The sequence below is a fragment of the Bufo bufo genome, chromosome 2 (assembly GCF_905171765.1).
Source record: "Bufo bufo chromosome 2, aBufBuf1.1, whole genome shotgun sequence".
NCBI lineage: Eukaryota > Metazoa > Chordata > Amphibia > Anura > Bufonidae > Bufo > Bufo bufo.
Genome location: NC_053390.1, coordinates 321,429,939 through 321,457,937, shown reverse-complemented (window position 1 = coordinate 321,457,937; position 27,999 = coordinate 321,429,939). Strand labels below are relative to the sequence as shown.

Sequence of the window (27,999 nt, the reverse complement as noted above, 5' to 3'; positions counted from 1 at the left end):
AAAAGTGCTGCCAATAAATTAATAAAGGGACTTCTATGTACAGGATATAACATGTTACAGTATTCGTATGGTGCCAATTGCAGCAAGCAGAAGCATCACAATAGGACACGAAGACATTGTCCACGCTTTGGACTGCACCTTTCGGACATCTTCTTTATACTCATTTGCATCTGCAGAAACAAATAGAAAAATAATCTTAGTACCATCCAGTCTTGGACAATTCGGTTACATGGAAAATCCCTAGGGAACGGGGGAATGAGAGGAATAAAGACATCCTATGGAGGAATGCGGGGACTATTTGCATAGCCTACACAATCCTTGGCACAGAACAACGAGACGTGCGATTGGTATTGCGCACACCGATGCAGGCAACAGGGGAAAATTGCAAATGAAAGAAATCCTTCCTGCCATGAAAAGAAACCGGTTGAAGCCCAGTTCTTATTTTATACTAAACATTTGTAGGAGACTTGGGTCCTTTATGGAAGGTAAAAGGTGTTAAATGTCTGCCGCTGATTTCTCCAGCTCCCTTTGTAGTCATAAAGGACTTCTGATAAGACAACTAGTGCCTTGTCATTTTCCTGCTATGGAAAGGGAATAAAATGCATGACAGCAGTGATTGCCTCCATATGCTCCTATTTCTCACATAATCTAGTTTATCTGTCCATCTTAACCCGATCTGCTGGGTGACAAATGGAATTGTGGACAGCTCATTGCTGGCTGGCATTTTATTGCTGGCAGAATTCAGGAGTAGGATGAGCCTGTCAGAGGTAGTACGATGTCACTAGGCGAGCTTTCCCCTGCTGTCCTCCATATACAGATGATGAGAGCCATAAAAGAACATTTCCACTGCAATTATAGAGAGAAAAATAGAAAACTCCTTGAGATGTCCGCTTCTGTCAAGTTGGTAAAATCTCTATTCACTTGGTATTTGCATTCATTTGCCCCCTGACTTACACAAAGGGCAACAATTAATAGTGGCCATTCCTGCTCTTACAGGGGTCGTCACTCAGCACTTCCAATTGGAAAATCTGCCTACGTCGGCCTCATGCTCACAATCATGAATACGCAAAACATGGATGCCGAATGTGTGCCTGGTGCATCATAGTCTGGACCCATCAACTTCATCGGGGCCGCATGTTGTGGCAAAGTTTAGAATATGTGCTATCTTTTTCTATGGCATCTTTCAGACAAGAGTGTCCAGTGTGGAAAACACGCTCCATGTGGGAGCATGATTTCCCTTTGTGGACACTGCTCCTTTCACAGGATTGCACAGCATTATAATGAATTATACTGCTGTGCGTCTCTGGCCCACTTTGCATCTACTGAGATACACTGACAGCATTAGGTCAGTACAATTCAGTAGATACAAGGTCGGCCAGAGCAGGGGCATATCTAAAGGCTCATGGGCCCTGGTGCAAGAGTTCAGCTTGAGCCCCCCCCTCTTCTCCCAATGATTTGTGGACAGGGGCCAGGGAGCAAATAGCCTTTGTGCCGCCTGAGGCAAAAATTGAAATGGCGCCCCCTCCCCCACACATGGCAAATTCTAACCCGTTCCCTCCAGCCAGAGGTGTTACTTGACCAGCCTGCACCTTGACCTTTCTATAATACCAGTGTCTTCTTATGTGGCCCAAAGGTCTTTGGGCCCCTTCAGGCTCCTGGGCCCAGTAGCGACTAGCTACACCCCTGGGCCAGAAACACACAGCATTATAAATCATTATAATGCCATGGGATCCTGTGAAAAGGGCAGCGTCCATAATGGGAAATTACGCTCCCACACTGGACACGCTCTTCTGAAAGTGGCCCGTGTGTTTATATATATATATATATATATATATATATATATATGATATGAAGTTTGAAAATGGATGATTTCTTGTATTGTACTCATTTCAATTTTACAGTAATTATTGTATCAATAGTACTTGTATATCCAGGAGCATGACCATTACAGGCTGCCATTTTACTGCCACTATCATGAAACTCTGATGGAATAAATTGGTTAAGTATTTGCAGGAAAAGTGTGGAGCGCTTATTCCTTATTTCTCTTTGTTCTTGGGGGCGATTGTTCCTGTGGCTGCAAGGTCTAGAACTGGCAACCAGTAGCACATACTAACTCACACTTGAAGAGCGCCCAGTCATACATTGAATCTTCCAAACTGTAAATCATGAGAACGACTCTTGTGCAGAAATTGAGAAAAACTGAGATTTCAGGTCTGAAGCACTAGACTATACTACATGCTCTACTCCACATCGGCACATGATAAATAATGTAATATATAATAGTTCATATAGATTCATTCCATATAGGAAGTGTAAATTGGGAATTAAAAGTGAACATACATAGAAAGAAGAAGAGGACAATTCACATTTTGGAAGAACATCTCAAGGACCTCTTTCTTAAGATGGCCGGACCATTGTACAAAACATGCACTTGTTATCTTATGTGTCACCCCTTAGGCTGGGTTCACACCTGAGCGTTTTACAGCGCATTCCTACGCGCTGTAAAACGCTCAACAGGCAAAAAACAATGATTCCCTATGGGCATGGTTCTCACCTGATCGTTTTACAGCGCGTACGAACGCGCTGTAAAACGCCCTACGCCCCAAGAAGTACAGGAGCTTCTTTGGGGCGTATTGTCGCGCGTTCCCCCACATAGACTTACCGGGAACACGCGACAATGGGGGCGTTTGCTTGTTTCCTCGCGCGTATGTAAACGCCTGTAAAAAGCGCATACAGAGTACGCTCAGGTGTGAACCCAGCCTTACAGATTGCAAGCTCTTGTGAACCAGGCCCTCATTCCTCCTGTTTTAGTTGTTAACTTGTTTGCTGCTATGTTATTTATGATTCTGTTTGTACTTTAACCCCCTGACTGTAAAGCGCTGCGGAATATGTTGGCGCTAAATAAAGATTATTATTATTATTATTATTATTATAATAATATTTGCTACCTTTTTTTGCAACTGGACAGACAGGTTACAAGCTAATCTCAATATCTGTGTAAAGAATTTGGAAATTTACATGGCATTTATCCTGAGCGATTTACTGGAATCGCTACAGCCACGATATAAGATATTTTTGTTCCCGCTCTTTTAAAACTCTCATGTACGTTTTGCGTATCAAAGGCTAACATGCTCCCTCTAAGGGCTCATGCACACAACCGTTGTTGTTTTGCAGTCCGTTTTTCATGGATCCTTTGTTCTGTATCTGAGATTCTTTTTCTCTAATTTAAGTCCTCTTCTGTTCCGTTATTCCACAAAACATATCTGTATGCGATCTGTTTTTTGCGGATTGGAAACAGTAACAGTATTATTCACCAAACACATGAGCAATATGGGCTGGACATAGCACTTCTACAGTATGGATCCGCAAAACACGGATGTGTTCCGTGTGCGTTCTGTATTTTTTGCGGACCCATTGACTTAAAATGGGGACTTGGACCTGCACTAATAGGACATGCACTACTTTTTTGCGGAACGGAAATACGGAAACAGAATGCATGAGGAGTACCTTCCGTTGGTTTTGCGGACCCATTGAAGTGAATGGTTCTGCATACGGTCTGCAAAAAAAAACGGAAGCGGAAAGAAAATACGTTTGTGTGCATGAGCCCCAACACACTGTGGATTGCTTGGATTTTCTGAAACAGCAAAAACAGAAGGCAATCATTTTCTGTTAAGCAGAGGAGATTGCCGTAGGCACAATTTAATTCCGACAGCTTATTGCTACAGCTTCCCGAGAAACGTGTACTGATTTGTACATTTTTATGTGTATATAAATGGTCGCTCCGTAAACTCTGCTTTTGTTGTATAGATTTTATTTTAACCCGGAGAGAGCCAATCATTTTCCATTGATTAGAATAGGAAGCCTCTGTATTTAGACTTACCGCAGTCTCCAGATGGAAAGCAGTACATAACGCCATAAATGCATCTGCATAAAGCACACTTTCTGGGCAGCCAGTGACCATGAGCTACAGAACCACAATTCCTGCATGAAAGAAACAGAGCAAAGTTCAAGTCAGCCTTCAAAGAGAAAAAGAATGCATTGTGAGCAGCTTGCTTGCATAACACGTACCTGTTCCTCGAATCAAACTCACAATGTCTCCCAGTGAAATGCTTCGGGCAGGCACAGAAGCTGCCGAGGATGCAGGTCCCTCCGTTTTTACAACAGTGTCTGTCCAGTGTACTGGCTGGAAATAAAGGATACATATATTAGGTGAGTTTCCGTACCAACATCAATGTATATAGATGGACCAACAATATGGAAGCCTTATCCTGATAGGTCTGCTTTAGAGCTCATGCACACAAATGTATTTTATTTCCGTTCTGTATGTCCGTTCTGTTTTTTTTTTTGCGGACCGTATGCGGAACCATTCATTTTAATGGGTCCGCAAAAAAACAACAACAAAAAAAGTTTACAAATGAATTGCCAGCAGTCAGCAATAGAAGTCCAGCTGGGTGTTACCAGTTGGGAGTGTCCCTGCGCAGTCTGACAATGGCAGTACTGATTGGATAATGCAATAGACAATGTGAATGTGGCGCACAGGATCCCACACTGACCAAACAGAGGTGCACTCAGTAAAGTGGACTCACCCTGTCCACTCGAAAAGACTGAATACTGTAATGGAAAAACTGGGCACTCAAGATATTAGAACCAGGGCCGGAGTGGCCATAGGGCAGACCGGGCATTTGCCCGGTGGGCCGGGCCGCCTGCCTCAGGGCTCGAGTCGAGGGGGAACGGGTGGGAACCATGGGTGTAGGAAGCGGGGGGGATGGATCCCCCCTAGGAAATAATGCGGGGGGGGGGGGGGGAACAGGTTTGGTCAATTCCCCCCCAGCGGCAGTGTGTGCGGCAGCGGCGGGGCAGGCACTGAGATGAGCGCTTCCATTGTGGAAGCGAAGCACTCATCTCCATAGTGATCTCTCTGTTTGTAACACCGTCCTCAGGACAGCGATACAAACAGAAGGCTGTGCGGAGGAGCAGGGCAGGGAGTGTGTCCCTTTCCTGTTCCACTGATAAGGCTGCCAGCACTACTAGGCCGGCAGCCTATCAGAGGCCGGCGTAGGCGGTGCGATGAAGTCATCGCGCCGCCTGAGCCATACAGCGCTGGAGTCGGGACACAGGCCGGAAGAGGCCTGCATCGCATCGCTCCAAAGAGATAAGTATAAGTGTTAATTTTTTTTTTAACTATATACAATACTTATTTTTTTACTGGCACATAATGGGGGGGGCCTATTATTACTGGCACATGAATGGGGGGGCCCTGGTATTACTGGCACATGCTTGGGGGGGGGGGCCCTGGTATTACTGGCACATGATTGGGGGGGCCCTGGTATTACTGGCACATGATTGGGGGGGCCCTGGTATTACTGGCACATGATTGGGGGGGGGCTGTTATTACTGACTGATGAGAGGCACTGGGGGGCTGATGAGAGGCACTGGGGGGGCTGATGAGAGGCATGGGGCTCTTATCTGAGGTCTGATTGGGGGTCATATTGGGGTCTGAGCTGAGGTGTGATCTGAGGTCTTATTAACATTGGGGATCTTATTGGGGCTGTTAGCTGAGGTCTGAATAACATTGGGGGTCTGATTGGTTGTCTGACCTGAGGTGTAATGAAAAATATTTTTTTCTTATTGTCCCCCTCTAAAACCTAGGTGCATCTTATGGGCCTGTGCGTCAAATAGGGCAAAAAAATACAGTACTTGCTTGCTCCAGCCGACCTCCCCTGCCCTTTGCGAACGCCGTGCGCTGTGACATCACGTGGAGGCACTTGGGTGAGTTCCCACACTTTTTTTCCCAGGACTTGACCCCTGGTTAGCCGGATTGTGTTCGGCCGGGCACGGCCGATATTCCATTTCCCGGGCACGGCCGTTATGCCCGATGCACATGTTGAGGTAGCTCCTCCCTCTCATTGCCCTGCTCAGAGGCCGAGCAGGCAGATGTAAACGAGCGTTGGTCATCTGAGCAGGCTGATGCATACTGCACTAGTACCTGACAGACCGGCGCTCGTTTACATCTGTCTGCTCTGCCTCTGATAACCTGTATGCTAGCTCCACATTCTGCAAGCATCCACCTGAGTGTCAGCATTCTCTGCTACCAACAAAGCTTTCAATTTGGAGAGGAAGTTGCGTATCACAACAGACTTCCCAGCCAATAGAGTATTGTCTTTGACAGACCAGGCAAAAGCTGTCAGTGAGGTGGTGTTGTGGTTCGCCTGTGTACGGAATTGGTGGTATTTGCCAGAGTTGCTGGAGAACTGCGAGTGCTATTTCGGGGGCACTGACCTGTACAGGGTGTGGAGGATGGGGAGGTTGAGATCCACTGAGTTTATTACAAGACTTTTCTGCAGCTTCCTATATTGTTGCAAGGTCTGTATGTTGGTTGTTGCAAAGCTTGTGTGTTGGCTGAAGCCGTCCTATCTTACTGGTGCCTGGCCTTGCCCCTCAATGGTGCTTCCGGTTTTGGCTCCGCCCCTAGACTGCAAGGTGGTGGGGCCTGTTGGGGGTCATGCGTTTGGGCTGCTCAGTCAAAAATGCCCGGGCCTATTTTTTGTCCCAGTCCGGCCCTGATTAGAACCAATATGGTTCTAATATCTTGAGAGTGCCCAGTTTTTCCATTACTGATTGGATAATGTCACACTGTACAGGAACACACCCCAGCTGGTAATACCCAGTTGTAGACTGCTGGCAATTAATTCATAAACTTAAGTTCTAGTGTTAATAAATGAGGAATGGCACAACAGAGTTAAGCTGCGTTCACACGGGCGAGATTCCAGCGCAGGTGCAATGCGGTAGGTGAACGTATTGCACCCGCACTGAATCCCGACCCATTCATTTCTATGGGGCTGTTCAGATGAGCGGCGATTTTCACGCATCACTTGTGCGTTGCGTGAAAATCACAGCATGCTCTATATTCTGCGTTTTTCACGCACCGCAGGCCCCATAGAAGTGATTGGGGTTGCGTGAAAATCGCAAGCATCCGTAAGCAAGTGCGGATGCGGTGCGATTTTCACGCACGGTTGCTAGGAGACGATCGGGATGGAGACCAGATCATTATAATTTTCCCTTATAACATGGTTATAAAGGGAAAATAATAGCATTCTGAATACAGAACGCATAGTAAACTAGCGCTGGAGGGGTTAAAAAAAATAAAAAATAATTTAACTCACCTTAGTCCACTTAATCGCGAAGCCCGGCATCTCCTTCCGTCTCCTTTGCTGAACAGGACCTGTGGTGAGCATTAATTACAGGTAAAGGACCTTTGGTGACGTCACTCCGGTCATCACATGATCCATCACCATGGTAAAAGATCATGTGATGTATCATGTGATGACCGGAGTGACGTCACCAAAGGTCCTTTACCTGTAATTAATGCTCACCACAGGTCCTGTTCAGCAAAGGAGACAGAAGGAGATGCCGGGCTACGCGTTCAAGTGGATTAAGGTGAGTTAAATTATTATTATTATTTTTTTTTTAACCCCTCCAGCGCTAGTTTACTATGCATTCTGTATTCAGAATGCTATAATTTTCCCTTATAACCATGTTATAAGGGGAAATAATACAATCTACAGAACACCGATCCCATGCCCGAACTTCTGTGATCTTGGGTACCAAACATGCGCGATTTTTCTCACGCGAGTGCAAAACGCATTGCAATGTTTTGCACTCGCACGGAAAAATCGCGGGTGTTCCCACAACGCACCCGCACATTTTCCCGCAACGCCCATGTGAACCCAGCCTTATATGACAAGATGCTTCAGAATTACATGGGGAATACAAATAGTTACTAAAACAGACATGTCAGGAGAGGTGACAGCTCCTCTATCTTCTTTATCCTTAATCATCCAAGCATGTCTGTTTGTATAGGAAATGTGCTTAGACTCTCTAATCAATAGAAATTATAAATTGGATTTATGGGTATTTGTCACCACTTTAGTGAGAACACCTATTAAAATGTCTCAAATGATGATAAACTAGTAGGTGCAACCCTGTAGGTTCCCCTAAGACTTCCTGCACACGACTGTATATATTTTGCGGTCTAAAAATAAATAAAAATCGCCGATACACAAAAAAATATGGATGTGATGTCTGCGTGACATCGGTGTTGCATCCACTTTTTTTTACGAACCCATTGTAACAATGCCTATTCTTGTCTGCAAAATGGACAAAAGGATATGTTCTATCTTTTTTGCATAGCTGCAGAACGGACATACTGATGCGAACAATGCATGCTGTGGTGTCCACGAATGGGTCTGCATCTGACCTGGAGAAATGCGGATCGGATGTGGAATAAAAATATGGTCGTATGAATGGGGTCTAAACCGGAGACATTAAAGTAGTATGTGTTCCCACTTGGAAATTGTCAAAAATCTTTTATTTTTATTTTTTTAACTCTCATTGGGGCTCATTTACTAAATAGGCTGGTGTTTCACTTCATATGCCAGAAAACTGGCATGCAAGTTTTTCAAATGACCCTTAATGCATAAGAAACAATAGAGTTTCAATTCCCTATGGATATTTTGCTGGACTAGTTAGTCCATATTTTGCTTATGCATTTGTGGTGGGAATTTGATTCCCTTTTTTAAGGGATGATTAATTATTATTATTATTATTATTATTATTATGTAGTAGTAGTAGCAGCAGCCTGCATCTTATAATATATAGTATACTCAAAATTCAGAGTTTTTAAAGACATTAAAGGGGTTGTCTCACTTCAGCAAGTGGCATGTATCATGTAGAGAAAGTTAATACAAGGCACTTACTAATGTATTGTGATTGTCCATATTGCTTCCTTTGCTGGCTGGATTCATTTTTCCATCACATTGTACACTGCTCATTTCCATGGTTACGAGGACCCCGCAATCCAGCAGCGGTGGTCATGCTTGCACACTGTAGGAAAAAGCACCATCCTATGCACACTCCCTTTGTCCCGGCCACCAGAGAGGCATTTTCCTATAGTGTGCAAGCACGACCACCACTGATGGATTGCCGGGTTGTCAGAACCATGGAAACGAGTAGTTTATAATGTGATGGAAAAATGAATCCAGCCAGAAAAGGAGACAATATGGACAATCACAATACATTAGTAAGTGCCTTGTATTAACATTCTCTACATAATAAATTCCACTTGCTGAAGTGAGACAGCCCTTTTAGAAAGAAAACAGTTGTAAATAACCTTGTTTTATCCTCCTCAGTAGTTCAGGAGATCAGAAGATAGATTCCTAAGCCATGAGATAAACCTTTTGAGTATTACTCAGTAGAGTCGTTTTAATGAATGAGATTTTATTTCTGAGTATATTTAAGAGAAGCGATTACATGAGTAGATGATCGATTTTATTGAGTGACGAATGAATAACTATTCGAATCATTAACATTCAAAAGACACCTTTCAGATGCGCAGAGTATCATGTAAAAAGTCGGGAGTGCAATCGTGTAATAGATCATATGTCAGGCAAACGGTTTCATTTACAACCACCACCCAGTGTGCGGGTGGTGGTTGGAGAAAGAAAAGGGATTGTGTAAAAAGGGTGTGTTAAAAAGTTGTGTAAAGACCCTTTGTTCCACCTTCGCTCCTGTATGCAGTCTCCATTTTGTCTTCAGTTGAGACAACACGGTTGCAATCCACAACCTTTTGTGGTTTCCTCACATGTTTCTGGCTGAAGCAATTAACATGACATGAGCAGCATAACGATCGCACACACAATGTGGAATCATCAGTGCTGGAAACTATACCAGCGTAGGCTACTTTCACACTCGCGTTTTGGCTTTCCGTTTGTGAGATCCGTTCAGGGCTCTCACAAGCGGTCCAAAACGGATCAGTTTGCATCCTGAATGGAAAAGGATCCGCTCAGAATGCATCAGTTTGCCTCCGTTCTGTCTCATTCCGCTTTGGAGGCGGGGCTGCCTGCAGCGTTTTGGTGTCCGTCTGACGGAACTGAGCCAAACGGATCCGTCCTGGCACACAATGTAAGTCAATGGGGACGGATCCGTTTTCACTGACACAATAGAAAACGGATCCGTCCTCTATTGACTTTCAGTGGTGTTCAAGACGGATACGTCTTGGCTATGTTGCAGATAATACAAACGGATCCGTTCTGAACGGATGCAGACGGTTGTATTATCTGAACGGACGGATATATGACGGATCCGCACAAAACGCTACTGTGAAAGTACCCTTACACTTTTGGTCTTCAGGGTGACGAACAATGATTTAGATGTCTACATCAGCGATGACAAGGACAAACAATTATTACAGGTTATTTGCTCCTTCAATGCTTTTACACTACTCCAAAATGTATGATTTTAATTTGGCTTTTATTTTCAATTTCAAGGTTTTTCAAATGATTATTTACTCTTGTAAAAGGGCCTTAACATTAAACCCCCTTCACCTGTGGGGTATGATGTAGCACAGTGTGGATACAGATTCCACACAATCTTTTTGGAAGATTGACAATGAAATGTAAGTGGCATCCAGCGACACAACGTGACTTACTTTTTGTAAGCCCAATAAAGGGAATAATTTCTCCAGCGCTTTTGTGATTTCGAATCCCAGTGTGGTTAATGGTCCTCACAGGCTTCTCTAAATCGGTTTCCAATGACAGTGTAGACTTAGCAGTTCTCATTGTTCCATTGTGAAATGCTGGCATCAGGCGAGAAAAAGTAATATGATTAGAATCAGGGCTGTAAGGCTGTGAATATATAGAAATACAGAAAACCCATGACAGTAGTAACAATAGGATTGATACAGATCCCAGATGTCTTGAAGACAGTACAATACAGGTGAAACTCGAAATATTAGAATATCGTGCAAAAGTCCATTTATTTCAGTAATGCTACTTAAAAGGAATTGCATTAATGCAGCTTAAAATTAGAAATTTGTGAAAAGGTCCAATATTCTAGGCTCAAAGTGTCACACTCTAGTCAGCTAAATAATCCATACCCCCTGAGCAAAGGGTACCTGAGATTGGGACTTTGGGGTTTCATAAGCTATAAGCCATAATCATCCAAATTATAACAAAAAGGCTTACAATATCTTGCTTTGCATGTAATGAGTATCTCATATGTTAGTTTTACCTTTTAAGTTGCATTACTGAAATAAATGAACTTTGCGCGATATTCAAATTTGTTGAGTTTCACCTGTATATAAAGCATTGGTATTTCTAGCTTTTTCATATCCTTGTGTATAATTTTTACCTTTACCACTCTAGTATAATAAAAATAATTAAAAGGGGTTTTCCGAAACTTTCTATCGTCTACATAGGTCATCAGTATCTGACTGGTGGGGGTCTGACACCCAGGACCCCAACCAATCAGCTGTTTGAGAAGGCAGCGGCATTCGCTGTCAATGGGGCTGAGCGCGATACCAAGCACAGCCGCTATACAATGGACACTGCTGTACTTGGTAAGCACAGAGAAGGCCGTGGCACTCACAGGGCCCCGGTGCCTTCTCAAACAGCCGATCAGCTGGGGTTCTGGGTGTTGGACCCCCAATCATCAGATACTGATGACCTATCCTGAGGATAGGTCATCAGTTCTAATGTCTTGGAAAACCCTTTTAAAGAATGACAAGGACATACATATCATGGAGGATAACCATTTAGTTGCTATGCGGCCCTTAGAGAGGAGACCCAGCCCTGGCTGAACTCATCCACTTTTTTACCATTTGGCCCCCCATATCCAGGCATTGAATATTGTCCTCAGGGTCATGGAAAGGCAGAAACAAACCAGATGCTTTTCTGACCTTGAGGCCTCTTTCACAAGACTTTTTTTCTGTTTACGGGCTGTTTTTTGTGTTCCGTATACGGTCCGAATACGGAACCATTCATTTGAATGGTTTTGCAAAAAAAACTAGAATGTACTCCGTATGCATTCAGTTTCCATTTTTCCGTTCAGTTACAAGATAGAACATGTCCTATTATTGCCTGCAAATCACGTTCCGTGGCTCCATTCAAGTCAATGGGTTTGCAAAAAAAAAAAAAAACGGAAGACATATGGAAATACATCCGTATGTCTTTTTGATGAACCATCTATTGAAAATTTTAATTTGTAATTACTGTATATGCCATACGGAAAAACGAAATGGAAAAACGGAACCGAAACACAACGGAACCAAAAAACTGAACAACGGATCCATACAGTTGTGTGAAAGAGGCCTGAGGCAAATTCTAGAACCATAATGTGGGAACCTATTTTAATTTTTGTCATTAGGTCCCTCTATTCTATGAACAGAGTTAACAGACAGTTATGCGATATATTTTTTGAACTGCACCCCCAATGAAATAGAACATTATAAAAGCAACTCTTTGTTAACAAATCCATAATCTAATAGAGACAATGATTTCATTCCAATCATCTAAAAAACTGGGGAAAAAAGGGGTTTTATTGGGAAGCTACGGAGGAGCTGATATCAGAAAACTGTCCCCTGGAGAGTCCACACATACTAGAGCACATTTTGTCACAATATGTATATGATATGTGCCTTTTTTACAGTAGTCTTTATGTTGGTGTTTTCTACTAAATAAAATAAGAATGAAAACTTTTCAAGTAAGACTTAAGGTGCATTTACATGTGCAAATGAGCAGGCAATGATCAGGAAGCGAATTCCACGCATGTCCTTCTGTTGAAGGGAAGAGCTGCGTTTACATGCAGGAATCATCTCCACTGTACGAGGACAAATTCCTGGTTTCTGGCAGCAGATCATTCTTTAGAGAGCGCAAACTACTGCCCAGAAATGATGATGGAGCTGTCCACACCTAAAATCATTTACACAAGCAGATTATTGGGAAGGAGCGTTCATAGTAACGTTCATTCCCAGTAATGTGTTTGACAATTGGGTTGTGTAAATCTAGCAGAGAACTTAATCTGTATAGCCTTGAAGAAAGAAGGGAAAGGGGCGACATGAGAGAAACCTTTAAATACGTTAAAGGTTTAAAAGGGGAATTCTAGTTGTTTCCACAGGATAGAGAATAACTATTACTGGAACCCCTACCGATCACGAAAATGGGAACCTCGTACACCTGCAGCTCCCATGAAATGAACAGACCTCAATAGTTATCGAACAACTGGAATACCTCTAATAAGGTTCATTAGGGACACGTTTTAGCTAGAAATTAAACACAAGGACAAGGGGGCAGAATCTGAAATTATCTGTGGGGAAGATCAGAAAATATTAGAAAATCCCTATAAAAATGGTCATATTCGGGCAGGACGAGCAATGGTAGACATAAACCCTTTGAATGGTGCTCGTTCACACCTACCTATGCAGAATGAATATGGGAGGAACGATCGATACCGCAGTTGTTCCTCTCCGTTCTATTGCTTATTGGCAGCACATCCCTGGGTACACAGAGAGATACTCTGCCTGTTGAAAGATGCAAATCAGCCAAAAATGAGAATTGCATCACAATTCTGTCTCAAAGCAAGCCAACTAAGAGTTGGTATAGAGTTAGACAAATGTGTTTTCTCCAGATTTATCATCCAGCCTGAGCCGCTGTGATAAATCTGGGGCAGGTCTAGACATTCTGTCTAAATTTATTCTATTTATAAGATTATTAAATCTTGACTGATGTGCAAATCCAGCCTAAGGCCTCACGCGCACGACCGTTGTTGTGTTCCGTTCCGCAAAATGGGGTTCCGTTTTTCCGTGATCCATTTCCGTTTTTGTTTCCGTGTGTCTTCCTTTATTTTTGGAGGACCACCAGACATAAAGGAAAGTAAAAAAAAAAATGTCTAAGACTAGTTTGCCATGCAAATGATAGGAATAAAACGGACACGGACGACAATCTTGTGTGCCTCCGCGCTTTTTAGCGGTCTCATTAACTTGAATGGTTCCGCGAACAAGAATAGGACAGGTTATATTTTTTGGACGGACTGGAACCACAGATCGCGGATGGCAAACGGTGCACTATCCGCATTTTACACGACTCCATAGAAATGAATGGGTCCGCATCCGCAACGCTAAAATCGGCGGAACGGACGCGGAAGCAAACAGTCGTGTGCATGAGGCCTAAAGCTTATATTACACCTGCAGATTTTGCAGGCGATTGTCGTGAAGGAAGTGTTCCTTCCCAGCAATCGCCTGCTCCTCCTCAGTATTGGGACGAGCAATTACTTGTACCATCCCTCGTCCCCATACTGAATCACTGTTTGCCAGCAGCAGATTGTGATTACACAGCATTTAAAATAATTTAAAAGATTCCAATTACCCGATGAATGAGCGTTCGCTCGTTCATCGGGTAATTGCCGGCAGTATTAGCCCTCTTTCACACAAGCGTAACGGATTAGCTCCGGATGGGTTCAGGGTGCGTTCAGTGAAACTCGCACCATTTTGCAAGCAAGTTCAGTCAGTTTTGTCTGCAATTGCGTTCAGTTTTTTCCGTGCGGGTGCAATGCGTGATAAAAAACTGAATGTTTACAAACAACATCTCTTAGCAACCATCAGTGAAAAACGCATCGCATACGCACTTGCTTGCAGATGCAATGCGTTTTTCACACAGCCTCATTCACTTCTATGTGGCCACGCAGAATATGCAACATCTTGTGATTTTCACGCAACGCAGAAGTGACACATGAAAAAAAATAATAAACGCTCAAGTACACAGACTTCTTGAAATGAATGGGTCAGGATTCAGTGCGGGTGCTATGTGTTCACGTCACACATTACACCCACGCGGAAAACTCGCTTGTGTGAAAGGGACATTACACTGCCAGATCATTGCTAACCACTTGTTAATGATGATCTTCAGTATCATCTGCAGGTGTAATATTCTCTGCCTCCTAACAATTGTTATGGTCAAAAATTCAGCGAATCGCTTTAACAAAAACGACTATTTCCTGGCTGCAGTGCAGAGAGCCTGTATAGTGTATATGCCTTGCAGTAACATGCATAGGGAGTCTGCTTTGGTAGTGAAATAATACTGTAAGTCCGTATGACATGAAGATGACAGGCGTTGCTCTTAGAATCACTGCACACTTCACTTATTTAGGCAGTTACTGGGCCAAAACTGACCAAATAACTCAATGTCAATGTTATCGTCAAGATAAGCGCACTCCTTTTACACCATCAGCAGCTTCCACATAGATGTCTACAGAATCTGTTCTTTTACAAGTAGAGCCCCCCTGACAGAGTGGAGAGGGTGTCAGCAGTAAGTTTGTGTTGATGTCACAGATTTTTTGCCCTTCCTCTGATCCATCAGAACAATAATCCCAAAAAACTGATCCTGTTTGTGGAGCATCCGCCTTCACTCGGTCAGAATTTGGTCAGTAATCCATCAGTATTGCTAAAGCAAAAAAACAAAAAAAAAACAGGACAGGATCTAAAACAGAGATGACACGTGAATGGAATATTTGTCTTCTGTGTTTTCTACCCACTCCTGCTTTTGGCTACCAAATCCATAAGCCAATGGGTCTGATGGGACCATACAGGCCTTACAGCAGCTACACAGACAGGATCTGTTGTGCGTCTCATTTTTTCTTCCTTCTGACACATCAGAAGAAGGGTCAAATAAATGATGATGTCAGCCAGGCCGAAAGGCAAAATAGTGGCCCAGTCATGAAGTGGGGAGGGTGGTAATAGCATGAGACGTACACAGAGTGGCCCTATGACATAGTGGTGAGGTGGCAGCAGCATCAGGAGGAGGCCACACACTGGCACAATGACAGTGTGGTGGTGGCGGCAGCATCAGGAGGAGGCCAAGGGGTGGCACAATGACAGTGTGGAGACCACAGATGGCAGCAGCATCAGGAGACCACAGAGTGACTCGGTGACAGAGTGGGGAGGTGCCTAGCAATACCAGTACTAGCTGAAGATGGTGGGTGAAAGAAGGAGCACTTGGCATCAGATGTGTGGCATCAGAATAGTAGCTGAGGCAGGTAGCCAGAAAAAAAGGCATTGGTGGGTGGAAATCCTGGCTGATCCACGCCTGATTCATCTTGACAAAGGTCAGTCTCTCCACATTTTGGGTGGAAAGGAGAGTTCTCCTTAGGGTAAGTATGGCCCCGCCGGACTAAACACCTGCTCTGATGCCACACTACTGGCCAGACAGGACAGCTTTTCCAGTGAAAACTCTGCTAGTTGCGGTCACAAATCCAGTTTGGCTGCCCAGTAGTCCAGCGGATCTTCAATGTGGATTGGCAGGGTTCTGTCCAAGTATGCCACCACCTCTTGGTTCAGGTCCTGCTTCAGGTCTAGCTGCTGCTGCTGGTGAGTAGTTTCTTTACTAGGCGGGTGAAGAAAGCTGCTCATCAGCGACTCTAGACTCAAGTTGCTGCTGATGGAGCTGGAACTGCTCCAACCCCCCCCCACCCTGCCACAGCAGGCATGGCAGAGGAACGTGAGCGCAGAGGGCCTCCCCGGTCAGACCTGCGAGAGGATGGACGATGGCGCAGATAGGCAGCGGCCAACTGACTACATAGGATGTCTCTATAGTAGTTCAGTTTGTCCTCCCTCTCAGTGGGTGTAAAAAAGGCCCCCATTTTGGACCGGTAGCGAGGGTCCAACAAGGTGGAGAGCCAGAAGTCATCCCTCTGCCAACTGGTGACAATTCGGCTGTCACTACGCAAGCGAGCATGCATCGGGCCATTTTTGCAAGTAACTCAGAAGGACTGCCTGCCTCCATCTCCACTGCATACAGCGACACTGTGTGTCTGAGTTCCTTGCTACATATCCTAACATGTGCATCAGCGATTTTAGGAAAAAATGTGATTAGTTACCACGAAGCGTGAGGAAATTCGGATTTGGTGAGAATCAAATTTTTCCTGAAATTTGGATCGAATTCCACTTCGTCAACTTTCGATTCGCTCATCTCTAGTCACACCCTAAAGCCTCATGTCAAGCAACTAATTGGCAATGATAGTTTTCTTTGGTATGTTTATGGCTTCTGCTTTAATAATTCAGAACTGACATAGGGGCATTGCGCAGATTGGGTTGCAACAAAACAAGCTTCTTTCTACCGATGATTAATGGTACCTTGCTTTGCAGATACCATAAGATTTATAGTACATTTACTGTACATTCTCTTGGGAATATTCAATAACACTATATTTTGGTTTCTCATGGAAAAATTTGTAATAAATGTACCTATCCTGGATATTCTCCCACTACCATACCAGCCCTACTTGTTACTCTCATCCCAGTGTTAGGTCACAAGACATTACCCCAGGACTGGAGCAGTGCACAAAATACATGGGAAACTGGATCAATGCAGAGAGCTCCAGGAGGGACGGATGGTGCTAGATGGTTGACTAGGATACATTAGGTACTCCTCCCTTCTCTACAGTTATCATTAGCACTTCCAAAATGACATCTATAGAACCACATTTGCACACGTCTTGAAAACTGCAAACAATTGATTTTGGTTTCATTTTTCCCATTAAAGTCACTGGAGGAAAAACACTTCTATGAGCCATCTGTGGCAGTGGACATGTGGTGGACCTACTGAATCCTAAAATTTTCATGGATTATTTTCCATGGCATGTTAATGGTTATTATAAATTGATTGATCAGAATAAACCTATAGTTGATCCCCATTTACTCTATAATAAAATATATGTGAAAAGGAAAGCTTCCCTGTGGATGTCCAATGTTAAATAAGTATTTGATGACATCAGATTTCACCTTTTCTCCACGTGACAACCAGCAGCTTTCTATAATGAAATTTCAATTCAAATCACACATTAATACCGGTACACAGCAGATACTCACCAGTTCCCGAGTGAACGGCTATAAGGAGCTGAAAAGCCAGGTAATAAAAAAGTCTAGAGAATACAAAAAGAACACATTTAATTAACTCTCATGTTCAAGTGTTAAAGGTAAGGGTTTATTTGGCATTTCAAATCCCAAAGGCCACACAGCTAAGTGGCCTTGCGGGGCTTTAATTAATGTTACCTACTAAGTAAACCAACTCTCCTGGAGTGACCTGTTTAGACCTACTAATTAAGCCATTTGCTGCCGGATATTCATTGGACTAGGTGACTTCATTACAACTATAATTGCCTTCTTATAATTTGCAGTAGATAAGATTATTAGGTTTAGTTAATTAACTCAGCACAATATTTGACATTGGTAAAATGTATGGAGTCAAAATAATACTAAATATATATATACTGTCCACCAGTTTGATAAATCTCCCCCAGAGTTTTTTGAGCTCATGTTGTACAACCATATTCCCCTGATTTTACACCAGACACATTTAGCATCTCATGTGCTATTAAAATTGAAATTCCCAGTTAGACCCAATTTAGTACCTTGCATGTAGAGATGAATGAACTTATCAAAAATTTGATTCAGGCTGCTTTGCCTAAGTTCACAAATAAATTTGATTCGTAATGAATTACTTTCCATTGTATGTAGCGGGCGCAATGACAGGGAACAGCCATCATGCTGCCCCATCATTGAACCACTCAGATGCCACGTTCAATGCTGATTGCGGCATCTGCCAGTCACATTAAGGCCTTTCAGGGGTTTAAAAAAAATACATAGTCACCTAATCGATTTACTCGTGGAGAGGCAGTCGCCATCTTGATTGAAGAAACGTGCTAAATCTCACGCGCACTGACATGATGACGTCAACATGTCATAACGCTGGCCGGGCACAGTGACATCATCACTAATGACATCACCACGCCCAGCCAGCGTGATGATATGGTGACGTCAGCACGCATGAGATTTGGCACTTTTTTCAAACAAGATGGCAGCGACGGCCTCTCCACAAGTAAATGGATGAGGTATGTTGTTTGTTTGTTTTTTTAACTGGCATTTCAGGAACAATTTTGGCTACATAGCCATCACAGAACACAGTGGGCAATCTAATGATTGACAGTTATAGTCACCCGGGGTGAAAAATAAAAGTTTTAAAAAAAATATATAAAAGTTCAAATCACCTCCCCTTTCCCCAAAATCAAAATACAACAAAAAAAAAAAAAGACACATCATGTAACCATATTAATCCCATATAGCAAATGGCGTAACAAAACAGCACTGTACAAATAACTACAAAAAAGTTATAGGGGTCAGAATATGGTGACAAAAAAAAAAAAAAATTCACTTTTTTTCCCCCCAGTATTAAAATGCAAGAAAAACGACACAAGTGTGGTATTGCTGTAATCATAATGACCTAATGAAATAAGGTAACAATTTTACTGCATAGTGAACACTGTAAAAAATCTAAGATATAAATAAAACTGTCAGAATTGCATTTTTTTCCAATTCCACCCCATTTGATATTTCCCCCCCGCTTTCCACTACATTGTATGCAACTGTAAATGCTGCCATTAGAAAGCACTCATAAGGCTATATGGATTGAAACATAAAAAAGTTACGACTATGGAAAGGCGGGGAGTGAAAAATGAAAACACAAAAATGGAAAATCACAAGGTCCTCTAAGGGTTTAGATTAATGGAACTGATTTTCGATTCCAGAAATCTGCAACAAAATTTGTCGCATGTGAAGGCCCCCAAAAAATGACGCACACATTCTGCAGAATCAAATTCAGTCAAGGCTCATGCAAGAGTTTTTTGTGGTCTGCAAATCACGGATCTGCAAAACATGGATCCCTGCTGTGAATATGACGCTTCCCTCCCCCTCCCCCCATCTAGAGAAAAGTCCTATTGTGGTCTGTAAAACAGCCAAGAATAAGACATGTTCTATTTTATTGCGGGGCATTGAAACGGACATACAGATGCAGACAGCACGTGGGCATGCTGCAGTGTGTAAACATACTCTTAAAGGGATTTTTCAGATTGTAAATATTGATGACCTAGCTTCAAGATAGGTGGGAAGTATCAGATTGATATGGGTCCAGCACCTAACACCCTTAGTGATCAACTGTGACTAGGGATGAGCAAACTTTTGTTTTCAAGTTCGGTGTACAAGGTTCGGGTTTCAGTTATCTAAGAATTCCGTTATGGATTCCACTACCACGGACCATAACTTATGGTCTGTGGTAGCGGAATCCATAACGGAATTCTTAGATAACCCAAATCCGAATCTTGTAAGCCAAACCTGAAAACAGACGTACGTCCAACGCTAACTGTGCCTTGAGTATATTGCTGTACAGTATACTGCATATACTATAGTGGCTGTCCTTGGTATTGCAGCTCAATTCCATTCACTTGAATGTGACTGAGCTGCATATAAATCATGTGACCAATGATGGTGACTCCACAAGCCAAGGGAGAGGCTGAGTGCCATGTTCCCTGTCAGCAGCTGATTGGTGGAAGCACCATGAGTTAGGATGAGCGAATCAACTTCGGATAAAACATCCGAAGTCGATTCTCATAAAGCTTCGTTCTAATACTGTACTGAGCAGGAGCACAGTAAGGTATGAGAATGTATTGGCTCCGATGAGCCGAAGTTATTGCTTTACGAAGTCTCGCGGGACTTTGGGTAATAACTTCACAAATTAATTTGTACTGTTAAAAAAAAAACAAAAATAAAAAAACACATTTCGGGTTTAGTTCCAATGTACCACTTCGGGAAATGTTTTTTTACAGTACAAATGAATTTATGAAGTTATTACCCAAAGTCTCGCGAGACTTCGCAAAGCAATAACTTTGGCTCATCGGAGCCAATACTGTACGGAGCTCCTGCTCCATACAGTATTCAAACAAAGTTTTATGAGAATCGACTTTGGATGTTTCAACCAAAGTCAATTCGCTCATCCCTAATCCCCACCAATCAGATATTGATGACCTACCCTGAAGATTAGTCATCAAAATATACCTGGTAAACCCCTCAAAAGTATACCACAAGGTTTTACTTATTTCAAAAATTAAAGGTGAATATTTTGGAATAAAGTAAATGTTTAAAGCGTAAAGCTGTAGAATGGAATCTTACCTGTTAAAGCACATCCTTCCCCTTGGCCTCCAACTCCACTAATAATCCAGAAGTCAGCAGCACTATGTGGCTAAATAGAAATAAAGACGCCTCCTCCGGCCTTAAGCTGCATATCAATTAATGAGCTATTGAGATTCAATCATACTGTGGCTCTCTTCAGGGCACACCCAGGAAACAGACGAATTGTGTGAAAGAATGGATTTTATTCACAGAAAACCAGGGGGTCCAGTAATCAGACAGAGGCAAGTTCCTGGAAGTATGTGTGTGTGAAGGTCCCTCTACTTAGGTGCTTAGGTATGAAACGCTTGAGAATAAATGCAGGGCAGAGAGTCCGTGACCTTGAGGCTTTGTTAACATAATGCAATTTTTAATGTTTTTTTTTTCTTTAGTAAAAACAGGTATTGAATAAAAAACAGTGAGAGACATTTTTCCTTCATCTTTTGTTCTGCTTGGTTTATTTGATGTTTTACAAAATGCATCAAAAGCAGCATTAACAAGCCCTATTTGTACGTGTCCTTATTTTTCCATGATTCGCTACTCTAGGTGGGCTTCAAGAAGATTACCAGGATATGCACATGATAAACCCTATGTGTGAAGCTGGCCCTGAGTAAGGGCTCATTCACATGACCATATGGTTGCTGTGCCTGTGTTTGGCCCTCGAATAGCAGTCCGCAAAACATGGGCACTGGCCGTGTGAACTCTGTATTGTGTTGAATGGGTCAGCGATCCGCAAAAGATAGGACATGTCCTATCTTTTGTGGTGCATTGGCACGGACTTGACGCTTCCAAGTGTTTCTGTGGGCTTCGGATCCATGCCTCTGCTCCGCAACAGATAGATACCTTATCTTTGGCCGTTTTTTTGCAATTGTGAACCCATTCAAGTCAATGGCTCCGAATCCGTGATATGGAGTTCACATGGCCGCTGCCTGTGTATTGCGACACTATGGCCATACGGTCATGTGAATGAGCCCTAAAAAACAACAACAACAAAAAAAAAACAATAGGAATGTTTTATGAATGCTGGTAGCTCTTAGGACCCTTGTACACGACCATATGCCCCCCGAGACATACGGTCCATGAGTGGGCCATATGTCCCGGAGCGGCATTGATCGTGTCCACGGGAACACACAGCATCATAGATTACAATGATGCTGTGCCCGTCGGGCCGCCCGCTGGACTATTGTCCCCCACTTATAAGATCATATGAGTGTGGGACAATAGTCCCGCGGGCGGCCCGACGTGCACAGCATCATTGTAATCTATGATGCTGTGTGCTCCCGTGGACACGATCAATGCCGCTCCGGGACATATGGCCCGCTCATGGACCGTATATCTCGGGGGGCATACGGTCGTGTACAAGGGTCCTTACTCTCACAGTATGCATCTTATTTAGGGTACTGTTGATAAATTTGATGTAGACCAAAAGTAATACCACTTACTAAAATGAAACAAAATATTCATAAATGAGTGATGATGGACAATCTGCCTCCTTTTCCCGGTGTATGTGTGTGTATACATATTTATATTCAAAACTAGCAACTTTTGGCCTACATGCTATATTTTTCAGTGTATTAACACCAGACAACTGCTGTTGATGTGTTTAATGTGCCCATGTACTCCTCCAATCTGCCTTTGGCCAGTTTCACACGGTCAGTATTTTGTCCCTATTTTGCATCAGTATTTGTAAGCCAAAACCAGGAGTGTAATGTAAGTATAATGGAATGATTTGCATGGCCTCTGTACGTTCCACTCCTGGTTTTGGCTTTACAATTCTGATGAAAAATACTGACCAAATACTGACTGGAGGGGGATGTAACATTTTACTTTAAGGGCTTGTTCACATGAACGCATTTTGCATTCCGTATACGGGCAGTTTTTTGCGTTCCGATAAACCTGGTAAATTATTCAGCAAACTGCCCAGTTTATTATTATAGATGTTGGAAGAACTTACAGCTAGTGTGAAAATAGCCTTATTTGTCATCACGCAATCATTATATGCTTCAGACAAATAATGCAAACAGGAAACAAACCGTTGTCATTTCAATTGTGCATTGCCACATTATAAAACCACAATTTTTTATGGGATTATTACCATGTGGTCAAAAACATTCCATGTAAATGCACTTTAAAAATTGCAGAATTGGAATGAAAATGTAGCAAAATGCCCCACTGCTTTTAAAGGGTTCTTATACCTTGAATATGGCTCTGGTATTCTTTTTTTATCTGTAAAAAAAAAAAACACACCAGAATATGGACAAGTATTTTTTTTGGGTCAGTTGACTTTTTTGCTGCAGTTTTTGTGGTGTTTTACCTAGCACTTTTTGCACAGTCTGTATTAGCTAAAGTTTTGTTTGGGGTGTTTTCCCCTATAAAGGAAGAGTTGGCAAAACTCCTGAAAAAAAGGCAGCAGCTATAGCCTGCTACATTTTGTAAAAGAAGCCAGAAAGACAAAAACACCACCTAATTAACAAAAATGCCAGGAGCAAAAAACTGTTGAATGTCTTGCATGTATTATTTTCCATAGACCTTTAGCTAAGGCCTCCTGCACACGACAGTATTTTTTCTCGTCCCGCAAAACGTGGTTCCGTGATCCGTGACCGTTTTTTATTCCGTTGTGCTTCCGTGTGTCCGTGTTCCCGTTTTTTTTGCGGACCGTCAGAAAACATTGCATGGTGAAAAAAATGTAATTTTAATAACTCCACCCAGGATACTGGTATAAATGAGGGTCACCTGAGTATGCATTTGTGGCCATTTTCTGTAGTCTTCACAGAGTACAGAGATTCATTTGGCTGCTTCTCTTTGCTGTATCACCATGTCTGATTCAGAGGAAGAGATCTTACTGCATTGGCTTGTTTCTGGGCAATGAGGTCCGCGCAGTCCTTTGTTGACTGAGGAACCGAGTAGAAGGTGACGATTTTGGGTCCATCCGTTAGTTTCCCAACGGTACCGGAAAGGACACTTTCATTCCCTCTACGAAGATCTGCGCCTGCATCCTGCGAAGTTCTATTCCTTCTGTCGGATGTCAGTGCCTACATTTGATCGCTTGCTGTCGTCTCTACGTACTGTCCTTACCTTCATGGACACAAATATGAGGCGCAGCATTTCTCCTGAGGAAAGGCTCATCGTCACGTTGAGGTAAGCAGGATAGTACTTTTATAGTTTAGACAGTAATGTGCAGTGCTTCTGTCAGGAGGAACATGTGCTTTAAAATGGCTGCTGTTAGACATGTGCTAATGTTTGCAGAAGTAACGTTTCTTTCCCCTTTTTTGTTTTTATTTCATTTGTTTGTGGTTGTTTTTTTATCCCCTTAATCCCTGGCACCTAACATCCCAATATTGTTATTTTTTGTTTGCTTTTGTGCAAGTTTCAAACTTGTGTTCAGCTTACGGCCTCCAGACACTCCATGAATCCTCTGCACTCGCCAGTAGTTTGTTTGGAAAGTTGGTGGATTTAGTCAGTCAGCCATGTTACAGCAGTCTGTAACCTGCCTGTCTGAGTGAATAATTAAATATTTTTCTTGAAATACTGGCGAGTGGAAGGGATTTTTGTTGTTTCGGAAAGAATTTGGTCACTCTGTCAGGATCTCTACCTGCGTGCACCACCCTGTTAGAAGTCTATATACCGTTCTGTACCCTATTTCGTAGGATTGTGCTGCTGCCAACCCCTGAGATTTCCATCAAATGTCCTCATCATGCCTAATGTTGACAATATTTTGAACGTGCACAACACTCTCAGCATTTTAAAGGGGCTAAACACAGATGATGTAACTTAGTTGTGGTAGTACTGCCCACACCCCAATAGCTGTTAGTGTTTAGCTCAGATACACCTTTTTTTTTTTTTGTTCAGTTTAATCAACCAAGGACATAGGGCAGTGTTGTCGAGACGTTATCAGACTGAGTTGGCAATGTTGTAGCCAGATCCGTAGCATTTATTTCAAAATGTCAACACAGCAATTTGCCATGAATACTGTACTACAATATAGTTTAACGTAATTGCATTTTAGCATTTTGCTCTATTTTCAGGCTTAAATCCAGTGCTGCCGGTAGTTTTCATAGTGTGCCCTGTGCTGGTGAATGCTTTGAAAACTCAAGGGTGTATATTTGGAAACCATAGTCTTTTCAATAGGTGTGGGTGCCCACAAAGTGGGCCTTGAGTGCCGCCTCTGGCACCCGTCCCATAGGTTCCCCACCACTAGACATAGGGTGTTTACAATCATGGAGTGTATACAACATTATACTTGAATCTTGAATATGTTCTTCCCTTAGATTTGCAGTAAACAGTTTTTTTTATTTTTTTTCTCAACAGATTCCTTGCAACTGGGAACTCTTTTGCATCCCTGCATTTTGAGTTTCTTTTAGGAACCTCGACGATCTCGAGTATTGTACGACACACTTGCCATGTCATCTGGCAGCAACTCCGAGAGACGGTGATGCCGCAGCCCAAGGTGGACGATTGGTTTCGGATCACTGAGGGCTTCCAAAATTCAGCGCAGTTTCCAAACTGCATAGGGGCAATGGATGGCAAGCACATCCGTGTGAAGAAGCCGCCACACTCAGGGAGCCGTTTCTTCAATTATAAACAGTATTTTTCGGTAGTGCTGATGGCAGTTGCTGACAGTAACTACCGGTTTATAATGGTTGATATCGGGGCCGTTGGAAGCACTGCGGATGCTCGCATCTTTAGTGCTTCTAGAATGGGTGAGCGGCTTGGTGCCAACCAGCTTGCCCTGCCGGAGTCCAGAAGACTGCCCGGATCTGCAGGTCCGCCGGCTCCATTTGTCATCGTGGCAGATGAAGGGTTTGCATTGACTCCCCATGTTATGCGGCCCTTTCCAAAGCGTGATTTGGATGTCAGGAGGCATATATTCAACTACCGGTTGACTCGTGCCCGTCGGTATGTTGAGTGCGCTTTCGGGATACTCTCTAGCAAGTGGAGGGTGTTTTTGTCATCCATACAGATGGCTCTGGAGAATGCTACCCTGGTGATTAAAGCATGTGTTGTTCTACACAACTTCACCAGGATTCACGAGGCTTCCTCTTCTGTTGACATGGAAGAGCTTCATACGTCTTCAGATTTGGGTTTGGAAAGGACCCTGCATAGACGACCTGGGACTGCCGGGAACTCTATGCAGACTACTTTTCCAGCTCAGAGGGGTCCGTGCCATGGCAGAGGGACCCTATTCGTGGCAGTTTTTGAAATCTTCTGGGCTCTTCTTTTTTTTTATTTTGGAGATAGAATACTAAAAATTTATTGTGGTAGTTGAGTGTAGGGACTCGCAAGATAATGAGGACCCTTGACGTGGGCTTGCGGGCTGAGATTTTTTGGACAACATATATTTGAATCTGCATATAAAGTAATATAAATGATGATTTGGTCAAAATGTGAATTGACTTTAACATCTTTAAATTTTTATTTTCTGGTCCAAAATTTTTTCTAATACCTCATCATGACAGTATCCCAAAATAAAGATGTTGCTCGTCAAAATAAAGTGTTGCTTTGTGAGTTAAAGTGTGTGTGGTTTTTTTTTAATATAGAAATTTGAATTGGAAATGTTTTGGGGAGTGTGACAAATAAAAATCAGTCGACTACTTTATGGCCAAAACAACATTTATGTTGAATATTTAGATCAACGTGATCCAATGGAAACCAATGTGTCAAACATTCAGGAAAAACCAGATAAAGTGCTCTAAACAAAAAATAAAAACATAATTACAAATTAAGAAGGTCCTGAGTGAAGGAAGCCGGTGTAAATGAGGACCGTGGCCTTACATGGGCCTGTTGAGGTGCCACAGAGGTGAAACTGCCCGGGTAAAGGGGCTGACCCGCCTGTTGCATTGGGCCCTGGGGTAGTCCATACTGGGGTTGCTGTTGGTAAGAAGGGCCTTGGAATGTTTGGGGCACAAACTCACAGGCTCCTGCCCTTTGCTGCTGTCCGGCATTCTCAATGTCTACTTTAATGCCATTAAGCTTCGCCAGAATGTCGCTATGGTTGGGTAGAGCAAACATTTTTATGACAACCGCTAATGAAGCAAGGCACTCATGATGCTCCAAAGGAGTGACGTGCTTAATTAGCGGCCCTAAGCCCCGTAACATTTTCTCCTCAACACCATCACTCCTCCTCTGGGCAAGAAAATCGATGACGTGGGCGTTAATAAGTTCCCGACTCTATTGCCCAGAGGTAGAGGGAGGGACTTGGCGGTGACGTCTGGGCTGGGGCTGGACAATCCGGGGTGGACTGGCCAGTGGTAGGGGGGCCTCGGCCAGTGTGGAGTCCTCCGGGTCCTCAGCCGGCGTTGGAGCAGGACTTTCTTGGGGTGAGAAAACCGCAGGGATTTCACTCCCCGACGTGTCCGAATCTTGTGACGGATCCAGACTGTCCACAGTACTGTATTTTAAAGAAAAACAAAAAAACATTATATAATTTGATTTCAACATTACAAAAGTACATCGATTATATTATTTGAAAACAGCCGTGTGTATATAATATATTTATACGGAGTGGCAGCATACTTCTGAGATTAGCTTTTACACAAAGAATAACAGCTTCTATGTGAAATTGTGAAATCTATTTGGATTGCATTTAAAATCTAAAGATTGGATAAGTCTTGTAAAGGCCGAATGTTACTGTAATGGGAAAACAGTGTTTGCTGTTTGGAGCTGTCCAGCCTCAGAAGAGGATTCCTCATTCAAGGACCAAAACCAATGCTGATATTCAGGCCATCTCGTCTGTATGTGCCCTGCTACCACCATCCAAAGATACAAGATGTAATTTTAACCTAGTAGAACATCATTTACAGAGAAAGAACATGTACCAGGCCACACTTGACCATGGTGAGAGTAGTAGTTTTAATCCTGCTGGTCAAGCGTAGTTGGAACATCATTATTATCCATTTTCATAGGATCTGGTTATTGTCATTTTATATGAGCAATGTAAGGAATCCATCTTGTGTTTGGTGCACTAACATTTAAGCTATATAAATGACAATGGCAATACCTAAAGGTTAACCATTGCAAAAAAATCCTAAAGTTAGTTAATAGGTCTCTATGGTACAAATCTCACGTTGCCCAAAAATATTTTACAAAAAAACACTAGTCATGGCTCACATTAAAACGGGAGGCTTTCTGAAAGCTTTTTAAAATATTGGTGTGTGACTAGGAGCCGCAAAACATGA

General features: G+C 42.9%; 1 protein-coding gene across 1 annotated transcript; it reads right to left on the bottom strand.

Moving 5' to 3' along the window:
- Positions 1 to 54: 54 nt before the first annotated feature.
- TDGF1 (teratocarcinoma-derived growth factor 1) lies at positions 55 to 26,833 on the bottom strand. The gene is made up of 5 exons (XM_040419741.1): positions 26,737 to 26,833; positions 10,487 to 10,633; positions 4,069 to 4,183; positions 3,881 to 3,981; positions 55 to 170 (listed from the first exon to the last, which is right to left on the bottom strand). The coding sequence occupies exons 1-5, from the start codon at positions 26,831 to 26,833 to the stop codon at positions 55 to 57; spliced, it is 576 nt and encodes a 191-aa protein (XP_040275675.1).
- Positions 26,834 to 27,999: the final 1,166 nt, after the last annotated feature.